The following is a 16,384-nucleotide window of genomic DNA, read 5'->3' on the forward strand; positions in this document are numbered from 1 at the left end:
AGCTAGCAAGCACAGCATCACAGCCACCAGCCAGCACAGCAAATTATCGCCAACCAGTGCAGCATTGCCACTACCAGCATTGCTGCCACTAGCCAGCACAGCATTACTACTACCAGCCAGACAGTGCAGCATCGCTGCTGCCAGCCAGACAGTGCAGCATCGCTGCCACCAGAAGGCCGGCACAGCATCGCTACCTACAGCCAGTCAGCATAGCATAGCATCACTGCCACCAGCCAGCCAGCACAGCATCACTGCTACCATACAGCACAGCATTGCTGGCCACCTGCCAGCACAGCATTGCTGCCACCAGCATGCCACTACAGCATCACTACTACCAGCCAGAAAGTACAGCATCGTAGGCACTAGCCAGCCAGTACAGCATCACTGCTACCAGCCAGCCAGCACAGCATTGCTGTCACCAGCCAGCATTGATGCCACCAGCACAGCATCACCAGCCAGCCAGCACAGCATTGCCATCAGCCAAGGCAGCCAGCACAGCATAGCCATCAGCCAGGGCAGCTTTCTCAGCACCACCACCATGCTAGCCAGCACAGCATCAACTATACCAGCCAGCACAGCATCAACTGTGCCAGCTCAGCAGCACAGCATCTTCAGGCATCACCAGACCAGTTGAGCACAGCGCACAAACCAGCCAGCCGAGTACACAAAAGCAAAATGAAGGTTCCCTTCTCTAGCATTAATTTCATCACATCTGGGTGAAAAAAATTGAATAATTGCACTTGAAGAACACTTATTTGTGTTGTGTATTAGCTCTATTTGTTGTTATATGTAATATTGATATCTTTTTAACAGATCTCGAGTAGTTTGTCAGAGCGTTTAGACCTTGATGATCACATAGACCAACTTGTTGGTACTTACAGCAGAGGTACCAAAAGAAAACTTTCAACTGCGATAGCATTGATTGGAGATCCACAGATATTACTGCTGGTAAGCAACACTGAACTCTCATGTCAATTTGATTGTGGGAAGGAAAGAGCATATTCAAATTACAGAAAAAATACCAGTAATGATTAATGATCTGGGCATAGATAAAATAAGAATGGATTACAGACAGTGTAAGTCATTAGGTCATCAGGTCTAAAGTATTGTTAATAGATCACATATATGTTTATAACCCTAGCAGACACACGTGTGCAGTGCTAGAGTTTGAAGGGAACAGAAAAAGGCAGTGGAATGTTTTAGGTTAGCAGCAGATGGTAGTACTGGTGCACAGTGATGCTCTTGTAAAGACAGAGTGATCTTAGTAAATCACTAACTGATAAGAGTACTGTTCATGGGCGTAGCAATCACCCCTGCGACCCCTGCCATCGCAGGAGGGCCCAGAGGATTTGGTGCCCCTCCTCCTCCCTCTCCCCAACCGCAAGTGCAGCCAATTAGCAAAAAAACCCTCTCTGTTCACTCACAAAAAAAGTGTGCAGAAGAGTGTGTAATTTTTTCCTGCTTCCAGGCGCTGCTTCACAACAGAAAACCCTTTGCTGCCATTCACTGGCTCCTGATCACGTGACCCGCATGGGGCTCGGGGACCAAGGGGGCCCCATGCTATCATTTTTTGCAGAGAGGCCCTAATAAGTCAAGTTACGCCCCTGGTACTGTTCCTTAGTAGTTACTACTTTTACCTTGCTGCACTAAAATACCAGGTTTGAATCCCATACAGATCACTGTCTACAATTACTTTTTATGTGCCTTTGTGTTTGTATGGGCTTTGTCCATAACCAAAACATATGCAAAATTAATTGGCTTCCCTGTAAAATTGGCCAGAGAGCATGATAGCACCCCACTTGATATATAAAGCATAAAACATTACATTAATATTAGAAGGCAATTATTCTTCTGCATCTTACAGAGTATATTGACTTGTCACTTAAGTTAACTGTCCTTCAGAGGGGCTCCTAATCTAATCCCTACCATAGTCATATGTATCTATTTCTAGTATATTATTATTATTATTTAGTATTTATATAGCGCCGACATATTACGCAGCGCTGTACAGTGTATATATATACCTTGTCACTAACTGTCCCTCAAAGGAGCTCACAATCTAATCCCTACCATTGCCTTATGTCTATATTATGTAGTGTAAGTACTGTAGTCTAGGGCCAATTTTTTTAGGGGGAGCCAATTAACTTATCCGTATGTTTTTGGAATGTGGGAGGAAACAGGAGTGCCCGGAGGAAACCCACGCAGACACGGAGAGAACATACAAACTCTTTGCAGATAGTGCCCTGGCTGGTATTCGAACCAAGGACCCAGCGCTGCAAGGCGAGAGAGCTAACCACTACGCCACCGTGCTGCCCAAATTAACACAGCACTCCAAAAGGCTTCTGCAACACGCTTGTATTGGGAGCATGACGGGTTAACAAACAAAACATTTCAGACTGAAATTCTCATTAATACCAAAATATGAAACACAATTAAAATGCTTGATCCACTTTTCCTCACATTGGAGTAGCATATGGTCCTGTTCCCACCCCTTAACAAGGGTACAACCGAATGAATCATGAACCACCGCAACTGAGCTGCAGTATGGGCATGTGTCACAAAGTGCCTATTGACAGCGTTTTCATATTCTTTTTTGCCTTTTGCTAGATTGGTAATACTACATTTGTGTGCTTGGATCCTCTCACACACCACATGTCTGGTCTTACCAATGTAGACCAGACTGCATGAGCAATTGGGGCCATAAACAACAGACATACTGCTACAGTAGTAGCGACCCTTGATCCACATTGTCTTCCCTGTGTGAGGATGATAAATATAATTGCCCCATATAATCACATTGCAACAGAGGCATGGGAAAGAAACCCTCAATTCCTCAGGTACCAGCGCACATTGGGTCACCGCAATATATATATGGACTTGTAACCACATTTCAAATCACCTTGCCCAGCTTATAAGAAAATGGGTGGCCCCTGAAACAACTAACCAAAAGTAGGGTCCTGCTGTAGGCTCGACTAATACTTCTGCACCACCCCTATCCTGCCTGACTGCTAAAGGTTTGTGACAAAGGAGATTCTCCCACTCTGCTCCACTCTAGTCCCCAGGATGTCTCTATCACACTCTATCTCGCCTGCTGCACTGTACCTAGTAGGGACCACCTTTTATGAGTACAGTTTAGTGGCCAGCTTGTTCTCCTCTCTAAACACAGTAACATCCAGATAGTTAATACTCTCTTTTGAGGTCTCATAGGTGAACTTGGTAGAGTGTGCAAAGTTAGCTTCATCCACCATTTGTTCAAACTGCACAAAAGTGCCACACCACAAAATCAGAATATCATTAACATATCCGTAGTATGCAAGGATATGATAACAATACTTTGAGTTGATCTAAACATTCCAGTTACAGTTTTGCTTCGAAACAAATTGGCAAAGGAGGGTGCAGCTGGACAACCCATGCCCGTACCTTGTAACTTACAGTAAAAGTCTTTATCAAACTGAAAATAATTGCTACGCAAAATAAACTCTTTACAATCCAGCAAAAAATACACCAACCCATTCGACAAATCAGTTTCAAGGAACAAGTCCTCTTTGTACTTTATGGGCTTAAAAAGAAACTCTGTACATCCAAGGTACATATCATCAGGTTTTCTGGTAACCCCTCCAGTGCCAATAACCTACAAAGAAGGTCATCAGTATCCAGTACCCTGTCGTACTAACGCATCCACTTTATTTTTAATGTCGCTAGTGGGATTGCTATCTACCTCTCTCTAATGGCCTTGTGCCAATAGTTGTCGTTCTGCTTACTGGTCATAGTCTGACCTGTTCTGCACAACTATTGCAGGGGATTTATTGAGTACAATTTTAGCTACAAGGGACTGGCACTGGCCTTATTACAGTAGAATATTGTTAATCCGACACATGCAGGGGTTGCCTGATGACAGATATGTGTATATGTATGTGTTACATAGTTACATAGTAATTACATAGTTATTTGGGTTGAAAAAAGACATACATCCATCGAGGTTAACCAGAAAATAAAGTACAACACCAGCCTGCTTCCTCACATATCCCTGTTGATCCAGAGGAAGGCAAAAAACCCTTACAAGGCGTGGTCCAATTAGCCCCAAAAGGGAAAAAAATTCTGCCCGACTCCAGATGGCAATCAAATAAAATTCCTGGATCAACACTACTGGGCATTACCTAGTAATTATAGCCATGGATGTCTTGCAATGCAAGGAGAGCATCTAAGCCCCCATTAAATGCAGATATAGAATTTGCCATAACTACTTCCTGTGGCAATGCATTCCACATCTTCATTGCTCTTACTGTAAAGAACCCTTTCCTAAATAAATGGCTAAAACATTTTTCCTCCATGCGCAGATCATGTCCTTTAGTCCTTTGTGAAAGCCTAGGGACAAAAAGCTCACCCACTTTCTCTATATCCCTCTATATATCCCTCTGACGTATTTATACATGTTTATTAGATCCCCTCTAAGGCATCTTTTCTCCAGACTAAATAAACCCAGTTTATGTAACCTTTCTTGGTAAGTGAGACCTTCCATCCTTCACATCAATTTTGTTGCTCGTCTCTGCACCTTCTTTAAAACTGCAATATCTTTCCTGTAATGTGGTGTCCAGAACTGAATTCCATATTCCAGATGTGTCCTTACTAGAGAGTTAAACAGGGGCAATATTATACTTCCATCTCAAATTTTTATTTCCCTTTTAATGCATCCCAAAATTGTATTAGCTAAGCTTTAGCTGCAGCAACTTGGCATTGAATACAATTATTTAACTTGTTGTCGATGAGTACTCCTAAGTCCTTCTCCAGGTTTGATGTCCCCATCCGTATCCCGTTTATTTTGTATGGTGCTAGACCTACAACAAAAATACATGGTTTCACATTTTTTGAATCATCTGCCATTTATGTGCCCATATAGCCATCCTATCCAGATCCTGTTGCAATATGTCACTATCTTCCTGAGAGTTGATGATTCTGCACAATTTTGTATCATCTGCAAAAATAGCAACATTGCTTTCTACTGCATCTACTATATCATTATTAAATAAATTGAAGAGCACTGGACCCAGTACTGACCCCTGTGGGACCCCACTGATAACAGTCACCCATTTTGAATACGATCCATTGACCACAACTCTTTGTTTTCTGTCCATTAGCCAGTTCCCTATCCATGCACACAGACTCTTCCTCAGTCCTTGCATCCTCAACTTTTGAACCAGACTTTTGTGGAAATCAGTGTCGAAGGCCTTTTCAAAGTCCAAGTATATCACATCTACAGCATTCTCAATATCCACATTAGCGTTCACTACCTCATAAAAGCTGAGCATGTTAGTCAAACAGGACCTGTCTTTAGTAAACCCATGCTGATGCTGAGAAATTAGATTTATTTTCTACTATGAAGTCTTGTATGGTATCTTTTAGTAACCCCTCAAATAGTTTGCACACAACTGACGTTAAGCTCACAGGTCTATAATTTCCCGGATCTGATTTTTTGCCCTTCTTAAATAATGGGAAAATATGGACTGTACGCTAATCTACTTTAACTCTGCCAGTTGAAAGAGAGTCACAAAAGATAAGATAAAGGGGTTTATTGATAACTGAACTTAATTCCCTAAGGATCTAAGGATGAATGCCATCTGGGCCAGGTGCCTAGCTCACTGCATGTATGTCCAGTCTCCATTGCAGTTCACACTCATTATAACACAATATGCAACATTTCACTGTTAATCCAGTCTAAGAGGTTTTAGACAGAAAACTTCTTTTACTTTGACTCAGAATAGCTTAAGTATGGAGAATTATGTTTTGGCATAACTAATCTAAATTTGTAATTAAAAAAATAAAAATTAACATTTGCAAAATAATCCCTAGGATGAGCCTAGTTCTGGAATGGATCCATGCTCTAAGCGTCACCTTTGGGAAGTTATAAAAAAAGAAGTTAATGACGGTTGTGTATCTTTTCTGTCCTCTCACAGGTATGGCACGTAATAATTCTATTATTTTCACATTAATTTATTTTAATTCACATACAATGTCAGGAATAGCAGATACATGTATGTTGCATTAAATATGTCTTTTGTGTATTTTATATGTGTAGCATGGAAGAGTGTGAAGCTCTGTGCACTAGACTTGCTGTAATGGTGAATGGCCATTTTAAATGTATTGGTTCTCCACAGCACATTAAAAATAGGTAAATATATTTAATTATTTTTCTTATTTAATGAAAAATATTTGTTTCAGCTTCATTGTACATGAGGGTCACTGTATCAGTAATGTCTCTTCATCGTTTAGACATGCTGTTGAGGAAATAAAAAAAAAAATCTGTTTCAATCTTTTCTATACTTCAGTTGCACAAATTCTTCTTATTCCTGTCACTTGTGACATGACAGAAATGGTAGCCTGTCCATTATGCTCCTACTTTTCCCACAGATGTCTCATTGACTGCACAGAAGATGATGGAGCAAATACATGCTATGATTATTCCTTCATTTGACGCTGAGGAATCCAAAACTTAAATATGGTTTAGAAATAGCTTATAGATTGCTTTACCGGTATGAGAGTGCTCAAATGTATGGCAATATGTTCATGGCCGGTTCTAGACTGTTTGCCTCCTTTAGGTAAACATGTTAGGATGCGCACCCCCAAAACCCCTCCCCCCATTTTTGAATGATCGCACAGCACCCAAAAAATTACTCTGGTTCATTTAATGTTCTCACATGACATGCTGATGCTCAACACAATAGCACACTGGCTGGCTGTGAGTCTGTGATAATCTGCTCATCCTCAGCCACTTAATTCCTCCTCAGTCAGGACAGCAGTGCCACCTCCTTCCTACTGCTGTGCAATTTAAATGAAACACTGCTGCTCTCCTGCCTCCCCCCTCCTCACTCACTGTCAGACTTCGCACACAGTACAACAAGCTGCTTTTCCCTAATTATGAGCTCTTTACCTTGTTCTCCTCTCACTTCTCCTCCTATTCTGACTGCATGCTGTCAGCGTAAACCCAGTACAAGCATGCTGCCCCTGTAATCTCTGTCATGTGATGCAAATATTTTGCCTTGCTTTATGAGAGAATCGCCCCTGAATATGTTTATACATAGCTTATGCTAAGCTTTTTGGAGTAACTACAAATAATTACTCATCCCACTGATAATCTTGGGCTCTGTCTCTCCTCAAAAACAATTTCTGTGATCAAATACACCATAAAATTTGCACTTATCTTGTTGTAGTATTTTTTTTGTTTTGTTTTGTATTTGTTTTTACATTTATAGCTTTATGAATGAAAATTTAAAAATAACTAAATGCAAGACGTGACAAAGCTTGCAGCTGAGTAGCTGTTGCACATGTCATAAGTCAGAAAAAAGTTAATAGATAGCTTACAATTAAGAATAGATACAGTGCTGCCCATAGGCAAATTTTGATTTAAAGTTACTTTTATTCAACCAGCAAGTAATTTTTTGACCGGAAATGACTTGTATCTCCCAAAGGATAATAAGATGATGTACAAGAGGTATTATTGTAGGAAAAAAAACTCTCAGCTTTTATTTACATTTGAGCAAAAAGTGTCCAGTCCAAAATTATTCACACCCTTCACAAACTGTCACAGTCTATGGGAAAATCCAAAGTTCTATACCATTCCAAATAGTCCAAACTGTTCTAAAACATCCTAATTACACTGATTAATTGAGAACAGATGTTTTAATCAACTCAACAGGTGAAAAACAAAAGGCATTACTGCGGGAAAAAAATAAATTCTTATATTTTATTTACATTTGAGCAAAAAGTGTCCAATCCAAAATCATTCATACCCTTCTTAATAATCAATAAAAAAGCCTATTACAGCAATCAAACACTTCCTATAATTGCAGACCAGCTTTTTGCATGTCTCCACAGGTATTTTTGCTCAATCATCTTTAGCAATGAGCTTCAAATCTTTCAGGTTGGAGGGTCTTCTTGCCATCACCCTGATCTTTAGTTCCCTCCACATATTTTTGATTGGATTCAAGTCAGGGCCCTGACTGGGCCACACCAAATGTTAATGTTGTTGTCTGCTAACAATTTCTTCACTACTTTTGCTGTGTGTTTTGGGTCATTGTCATGCTGAGATGTCCACTGGTGCCCAAGGCCAAGTTTGTATGTAAAAAAAAATTACAAGTCTGCTATCTGTCTGCCATTAACTATGGATTAGCAGTACACATGTCTTTCAATGTATGCTTTCATACTTCATATCTCTGTGAATGTGTGTGAGAGACGTCACCACATCCAAACTCCAGTCCTCCCTACAGCAAGACGCCCGTTACTTGGCACCGGTGGTGCTTGAGCAAATGGCCAAAAAAGCACAAACATCCCCCATGCAGCATAAACTACTTACTGAGCCTCCAGGCGGCATCTTCTACCCATCCTGTAGCTCCTAGCAGCTTTACGGCATCCTCCACGTACAGCTTGTGTCAGGTAACTTGACATGCCGGAAAACATGTACAGATGTCGGAAAGCCACTAGGAGCAGCTGGAAGAGTAGAAGATGCCAACCAGCGGCTCAGTAAGTGTTTTATGCCCTGCACCCCTCCCCCGAAAAAAAAAAAAACAAAGCGCTGTCCCCGTTATCACCTAAGGCCTGCTGGGTAGTTGAGAGTTCCAGCTGTATCTCTAATCTTTATTACGCTGCATATTGCATATTGCCTAGTATGTTCATGGTGAACCAGGGCTAAACCAGCAAGCACACTCACATCCGCGATAAAACTACCCAATAATCCTCTCACCATACATACTGTACACCAACGCTCCTTTTACACGATAGGCTTTTATGCATGCAGAAGTACACGGTGTAGGACAGACCCATTGCTGTAAATCTGCAGCACAACACATAGCTGCATGTATCTCTTACTTAACCCCCCCACATCTATCATTCATGACTATGAACTCTGCACTTGAACAACTCTGCAGTGGGGTACAGCACAATATTCACGAATATAATGTGAACGGAACCTTACCTACACACACTATGCACACATATACCCTACACTTACCCTTACCCTACACACACATAATACTCTATATTTACCCCAACACTATTCACTTATCCACATTCTACACACACATACAGTATATCATACACTTATTAGCAGATATATCTTACACTCACACACACACACACACACACACACACACACACACACACACACACACACACACACACACACACACACACACACACACACTACACTTATGCAGAGGCTATAAACATATACATCCTACTTCAGATATCAAACCGCGCTTAACCGCCCAACAGGCACCAATCTGCTGGTGTAAAAATATTGTTTTAGATCTGCAAAACCATATTGTTTAAAACGTGACAATAAAGAATTTATCTAGCGGATATGACTAAATGAGATACTAAAAACTAAGCATGAGGTAAGTAAAAAAAGAAAAAGAAGGATGGAGAAAGATAAATGTAAAACTTTTCACCTTATTGTCTTGAAATGTCACACATTTTGCTGAAGAGGACCAGACATGACCAAACTTAAATATATATCATTTCTGTCTTGAGAGGTCAGAATGATCTCTTCCACTTGGATGGTTTTGCCTATTCTAGACAACCACTGGAATATCATTGGGGGGCTTGTCAGTTGCTATAGCGCTGATATTAGTCCTTGCCATGTTCACAAATTGATTGAGAATGGATCTCTTATTAGACTAGAGGAGAATTGATCTGCTATGATGGAGAAAGAGTCCTGTCTATAAGGGCCACTTCACTGAAGAAATTCTTTCATTCCAGTGGTGGACTTCTTTACAATATCCCCTCACCAATGAATAACGCCAAATAATGTGCAATAGATCTGCCCCTGCTAAATTTGATATTTGAACTTACTTAAGGCTGTGGGGGATATAATCACTGTGTAAGGATTTTAAATCCCTGTACCTGAGTATAAAATATTAAGGGAGATCAAATGGTTCTCAACCAAATCAACTGTCTCTGTGCAGTTAAATTGGTATGGTATATTTTTTCAGGAAGTGTCAAAATGTTATATATCACCGGCGTACCTACCGGGGATGCGACCCCCTCAGCCGCAGGGGGGCCCGGGGCTGCTCTGGGGCCCGCTCACTGTGCGTGGGGGGAGCGCTGCTCTGGACCCCCCAGCAAGGTGCTCAACTGGCCGCAGCGTCTAATAGACGCTGTGCCAGTTCATTCCCCGCAGCCCCGCTCCAGCAGCCTGCATAGTCTCCGGCAGGCAGAGCAGGGCTACGGCAAGATGGCCGTCGAAGAAGCCCTACACTGGAGACTATTTGTGTCTCTAGTACAGGGCTTCGGCAGCCATCTTGCCGTAGCCCTGCACTCTGCCTGTCAGCGCGGGAGATGTGCTGCAGGAGGACTCGGGGAGCTGCGAGCCAGATGCCGGGAGAGGAGGAGACTTCTGTCAGGTAAGTGAATTGTTTTTTTTTTTCACAGGTGCATTTTTTTTCTAGTGTCTGCTGCCCACATTATGATTTTCTGGTCACTGCTGCCCACATTACGATTTTCAGGTGTTTGCTGCCCACATTACGATTTTCAGGTGTCTGCTGCCCATATTATGATTTTCTGGTGTCTGCTGCCCACATTACGATTTTCAGGTGTCTGCTGCCCACATTACGATTTTCTGGTCACTGCTGCCCACATTGCGATTTTCTGGTCACTGCTGCCCACATTGCGATTTTCAGGTGTCTGCTGCCCACATTACGATTTTCAGGTGTCTGCAGCCCACATTATGATTTTCAGGTGTCTGCTGCCCACATTACGATTTTCAGGTGTCTGCTGCCCACATTGCGATTTTCAGGTGTCTGCTGCCCACATTACGATTTTCAAGTGTCTGCTGCCCACATTGCGATTTTCTGGTGTCTGCTGCCCACATTACGATTTTCTGGTGTATGCTGCCCACATTAGCATTTTCTGGTGACTGCTGCCCACATTGCGATTTTCTGGTGACTGCTGCCCACATTGCGATTTTCTGGTGACTGCTGCCCACATAAGGATTTTCTGGTGACTGCTGCCCACATAAGGATTTTCTGGTGACTGACTGCTGCCCACATTAGGATTTTCTGGTGACTGCTGCCCACATTACGATATTCTGGTGACTGCTGCCCACATTAGGATTTTCTGGTGACTGATGCCCACATTGCGATTTTCTGGTGACTGCTGCCCACATGGCGATTTTCTGGTGACTGCTGCCCACATTGTGATTTTCTGGTGAACTCTGCCCACATTACGATTTTCTGGCCCACATTACGATTTTCTGGTGAACACTGCCCACGTTACAATTGTCTGGTGAATGCTGTCCACGTTACGATTTTCTGGTGAACGCTGCCCACATTACGATTTTCTGGCCCACATTACGATTTTCTGGTGAACACTGCCCACGTTACGATTGTCTGGTGAATGCTGTCCATGTTACAATTTTCTGGTGAATGCTGCCCACATTACGATTTTCTGGTGAACTCTGCCCACATTACGATTTTCTGTCCCACATTACGATATTCTAGTGAATGCTGTCCACGTTACAATTTTCTGGTGACTGCTGCTCACGTTACGATTTTCTGTTGACTGGTGCCCACATTACGATTTTCTGGTGAACTCTGCCCACATTACGATTTTCTGGTGAACTCTGCCCACATTATGATTTTCTAAAGGCCCACATTACAATTTTCTGGTGAACTCTGCCCACATTACGATTTTCTGGCCCACATTACGTTTGTATGGTAAAATGCTGCCCACTTTACAATTAATTTACAGTGAAACGCTGCCCCATTACGATTATTTGGCACCTATGGGGGGGGGGGGCGGCATCCAAATATTCGCAGGGGGGCCCAGTGATTTCTAGTTACGCCCCTGTAGCTAGGATATGGCATGTTTGTTAAAACCTTTTTCCAGCAGGATCTGTTCTAGGAAAGAGAGATCACGTGTAAGTAGTCTTCTCTCATATTGCTTTTCTAAAGCTATATAATTGTAGATATACCCATATGGGGAATTTTTGTGTTGAGACCAATTATTTCACTGACTCTGATTTTTAGGGTTCCCCTGATCACGAATATCTTGCAACCTGTGAACATCTGTGAACATCTGACATAATAAAGTGATTTTCTACAAAAAGGGAGCAATCAAGGTTTTCTCATGCGTAGTCCAGTATACTATGAAAACGTATGGAGAAGGGGCTTCCAATTGAGCTTCAAAAGCGTAATTAATTTGCAATAAATTAATTACATGCTATAAACTTGGTTGGTTGAAAGCTTGTATTTTTAAATATGTACGAGCACAACAAATATAAACTTATGTAATTCACTGTTTTGTTTGTAGGTTTGGACATGGTGTTTATGTGACCATGAGGCTCAATCAAAATGGTGACTGTGGACTTGCTGTCATCAAGATGTTAGAAAATCACTTTCAAGGCATATGCTTAAAAGTAGGTATCTTGAAATATTGTTAACAATTTTAGGCTAGAAGGAAGATGTATGAGCCAGATCTTTGGGTGACTTCTTCATCTTGAACCCTCATACAATTTTTCAAGTTAATAATTATAATTTCTTTAGCTAAATACACAGTTTAAATATACCAGTTTACAGATGTCTGTAAATTTGCAAGTCTGTATTTAAACCTGCCAACCTGTTTAATATGTTAAATGCATGCACAGAGATAGTAAATGATAAAAGTAAATGATAAAAATTATAAAAGTAAAAGCACACGACTACTATCTATTTTTGTAATTATGGTGGATATACACAAGCAATTTTGAATTTTTGACCAACATTTGGCAAATGTTACTGCCTCTGTGTAATATAAGAGGTTGTCTACACAACCTGTTCAGTTTTCAAAGTCTGTTGGCCATCATACTACATGGAAGTGGTAAAATTAGCTGATCATTGGCTAATCAAAATTGGATGTGTGTATGCACCCTTAAATCTGATACACACCTTCAGTTTTGATTGGCCAATGATTGGCTGGTTTCACCACCTCCATGTAGTATGAGGGTCAAACGATTTTGAACACTATGATTCACAAAGCCTTGATACCTCTTATCGCGGCTGTTCTCATGTGAAAACAGCCATGATTTTATGCGTAAATTTGCGTTTGCACACGAAAAACATTCCGCGCTATAATTATGTTATAGCGCATGCAAAAAGCTAGCAGGACCGTGATATGAGTTATCATGGCTTTGTGAATCAAGCCCATTGTGTAGGTAAACTCTGATACCACATGGGGGTGGTAAAATTGGTAAGTGTTTTGCTAATTAAAATTGAAAGTGTGTACCAGGCTTTAGTCTATGTAAGAATGACAGGTGGTTTACCCAGAACATTTCCCCTGCTCTCCAGACTCGTTCCCACCTTTAATTCCTTCAAATAAAGACTCGCATTTTCATGCTCACCTATTTTCCCGCATCAGTACCATAATGCGTTCTGCTAAGCACTTTCTCAATAGACTCACCCATTGTTTTTTTTATGTTATTTTTATGACGCGCCCATGGTGTCTATACCCCTACCCTTTAGATTGCAAGCCTTTGGCAGGGCCGTTACTCTAGAGTCTCCAGCTTGACCATGCACCCTCGCTGTTGGACACCCCTCTCATGGGCTAGAATGGACTTGACCTGTTTTTACTAAAGACATTGAACTATTGTTACCAAAGATATTCGACCTCACCGCATGATCCTGTCTGTTTTTTCTTCTTTTGTACTCCCTGTAAGTCCTATCATGTATATTAATCCCATGTATCTATTGTGTAGCGCTACATAATATGTTACCACTTTATAAATGTAATAACATGTTGTCTGGAAACTGAAACAATAACTGTAACTGTTTACTGTGATAGTACACAAAACACCTAAGGTCCAAGGCTTCAGTTTTATGTCTCCTAGAATGAAAGCTCTTCTAGGTTAATTTTGGACCAAGGCTTACTAATTCTGCCATCAGTATCACAAGTCTAGAGGTGATGACCGCTGCCAAATGGGAGTAGCATAGTAAAGCAAGAAAGCAGGGGAATTTTTTTTTTTTTGGGGGGGGGGGGGGGGACTGAAGTCACCCCAGTCCATACACATAGATAGAAAGGCAAAGAAAAGGGCAAAGATTATTTATGCTGATGCCCTACATGGATCAATCATACCATGAAAACCTGTATAATGTTTTTTGCAAGATTGCTTTTCTTCACAGTATTTGAAAATCGGGTCTCTTTAATGCAAACCTTCACTAAAATTTTCATTCCATCTCAACTTTCCATGGTCTACTATTACATAGTTACATAGTTATTTGGGTTGAAAAAAGACATACATACATCGAGTTCAACCAGAGAACAAAGTACAACACTAGCCTGCTCCCTCACATATCCCTGTTGATCCAATATTGTAGAAAAAAGTTACTGCACTTCACAGATACAGTTAAAAACAGATAGGGTATCGCAACTTGTACAGAGTCACCTACTACAATAACAACATCTATAAAAATCACTTGTTGCGCATACACAGTACAATCTCCGGCTGAGATATGACACCCTATAATAGAAACACAAAGAGAGCGCACATAGTGCTCAGCACTGTCTATATACTGTATACTTGACACCTCGTGCTGCACACCAGAGGGATGTGCCTTCACCAGTGGGATCATACAGGTCTTTCCCCTTTGTGAATAAACTCACCTACTGGCGTCTTGATTCATAGCATGTAATGTATACTGCACAATAAACTTCCTCTGGTTGGGTAATCCACAAGATTCTTTATTAAAATAGACAGGGCAATCCACACGAGGCACAGACTCCAAAGCCCTGGCTGCGGACACAGGGCGATCCATCCTCACTGGGTATGCCTACACTTCCTGGATTGTCAGCGTGCTGCCTGGCTCTGCCCTACGCATTTCGTCACAATGACTCATTCTGTTGATCCAGAGGAAGGCGAAAAACCCATGGTCAAATTAGCCCCAAAAGGGAAAAATTCCTTCCCGACTCCAGATGGCAATCAGATAAAATCCCTGGATCAACATCACTGGGCATCACCTAGTAATTGTAGCCATGGATGTCTTTCAATGCAAGGAAAGCATCTAAGCTCCCTTTAACCACCCTGGTGTTCTATTAAGATCGCCAGGGCGGCTGAGGGAGGGTTTTTTTTAAATAAAAAAAAAACTATTACATGCAGCCAACTGAAAGTTGGCTGCATGAAAGCCCACTAGAGGGCGCTCCGGATGCGTTCTTCTGATCGCCTCCGGCGATCAGAAGTAACAAGGAAGGCCGCAATGAGCAGCCTTCCTTGTTTCGCTTACCTCGTCGCCATTGCGACGAGCGGAGTGACGTCATGCACATCAGCCGACGTCCTGACGTCAGCCGCCTCCGATCCAGCCCTTATCACTGGCCGGAACTGTTTGTTCCGGCTACGCTGGGCTCGGGCGGCTGGGGGGGACCCTCTTTCGCCACTGATGCGATCAGGTAGCACATGCGGCTGGCAAAGTGCCGGCTGCGTGTCCTCCTTTTTATTTGACCAAAATCGGCCCAGCAGGGCCTGAGCAGCAGCCTCCGGCGGTAATGGATGAGCTGAGCTCGTCCATACCGCCCAGCAGGTTAAATGCAGGTATAGAATTTGCCATAACTACTTCCTGTGGCAATGCATTCCACATCTTAATGGCTAAAACGTATTTCCTCCATGCGCAGATCATGTCCTCTAGTCCTTTGAGAAGGCCTAGGGACAAAAAGCTCACCCACTTTCTATATATCCCTCTATATATCCCTCTGACGTATTTACACATGTTTAGTAGATCCCCTCTTAAGGTGGCCACTAACGGTCCAATTTCTAGCGAAAAATCGTTAGAGCGATCAGAAATTCTGATCGGATTGGTTGTAAATAATCTCCATTGGTGGACACAATCGATTATGAACGAGTGAAAAAAATGTCGCCCGAATGAATTTTCGTTGAATGAAAATTTGGATTTTCTTGGTGGTCGTGATAGATAGGAAGCAATGATTGGTTAGTTGATGGTGTAGTGAAAGATTTTTTGTCCGATCAGAATTTCTGATCGCTCGAACGATTTTTCGCTAGTAATTGGACCGTTAGTGGCCAGCTTAAGGCATTTTTTCTCTAGACTAAATAAACCCAGTTTATCTAACCTTTCTTGGTAAGTGAGACCTTCCATCTTGCATTTCCATTATTACCCTTTTCCCTTTCCTATTTGGTGATCACTACCCACACCCCGGTGATCACTACCCACACCCCTGACACTTATTTTTTCTATGGTGTGCTGTGGGGGGTTGCAAAATCACAGTGGCAGCGGTGATCTGGAAGGTCTGTATCTCCTCACTCTAGAGCTTGTGTGCTGTAGCTCCACCCTCTTGCACACATGCCCACATAATATTGTTATTACACAGCACTGCGTTGTGCTGAAGGGGACCAAAGTGTCAGACTTTGTTAGAC

The 16,384-nt window shown here is 42.0% G+C and overlaps 1 protein-coding gene across 3 annotated transcripts in view; it reads left to right on the forward strand.

The window, feature by feature from the left end:
• Positions 1-16,384, forward strand: part of ABCA13 (ATP binding cassette subfamily A member 13) — a 770,386-nt gene that overhangs the window by 704,160 nt on the left and 49,842 nt on the right. For all 3 annotated transcript variants that reach the window (XM_068236514.1, XM_068236515.1, XM_068236516.1), the window contains exons 56-59: positions 814-948; positions 5,848-5,951; positions 6,074-6,166; positions 12,301-12,406. In XM_068236514.1, coding sequence (XP_068092615.1) covers positions 814-948; positions 5,848-5,951; positions 6,074-6,166; positions 12,301-12,406 — 438 coding nt within the window. The remainder of the gene's footprint in view (positions 1-813; positions 949-5,847; positions 5,952-6,073; positions 6,167-12,300; positions 12,407-16,384) is intronic.

The sequence above is a fragment of the Hyperolius riggenbachi genome, chromosome 5, assembly GCF_040937935.1.
Source record: "Hyperolius riggenbachi isolate aHypRig1 chromosome 5, aHypRig1.pri, whole genome shotgun sequence".
NCBI lineage: Eukaryota > Metazoa > Chordata > Amphibia > Anura > Hyperoliidae > Hyperolius > Hyperolius riggenbachi.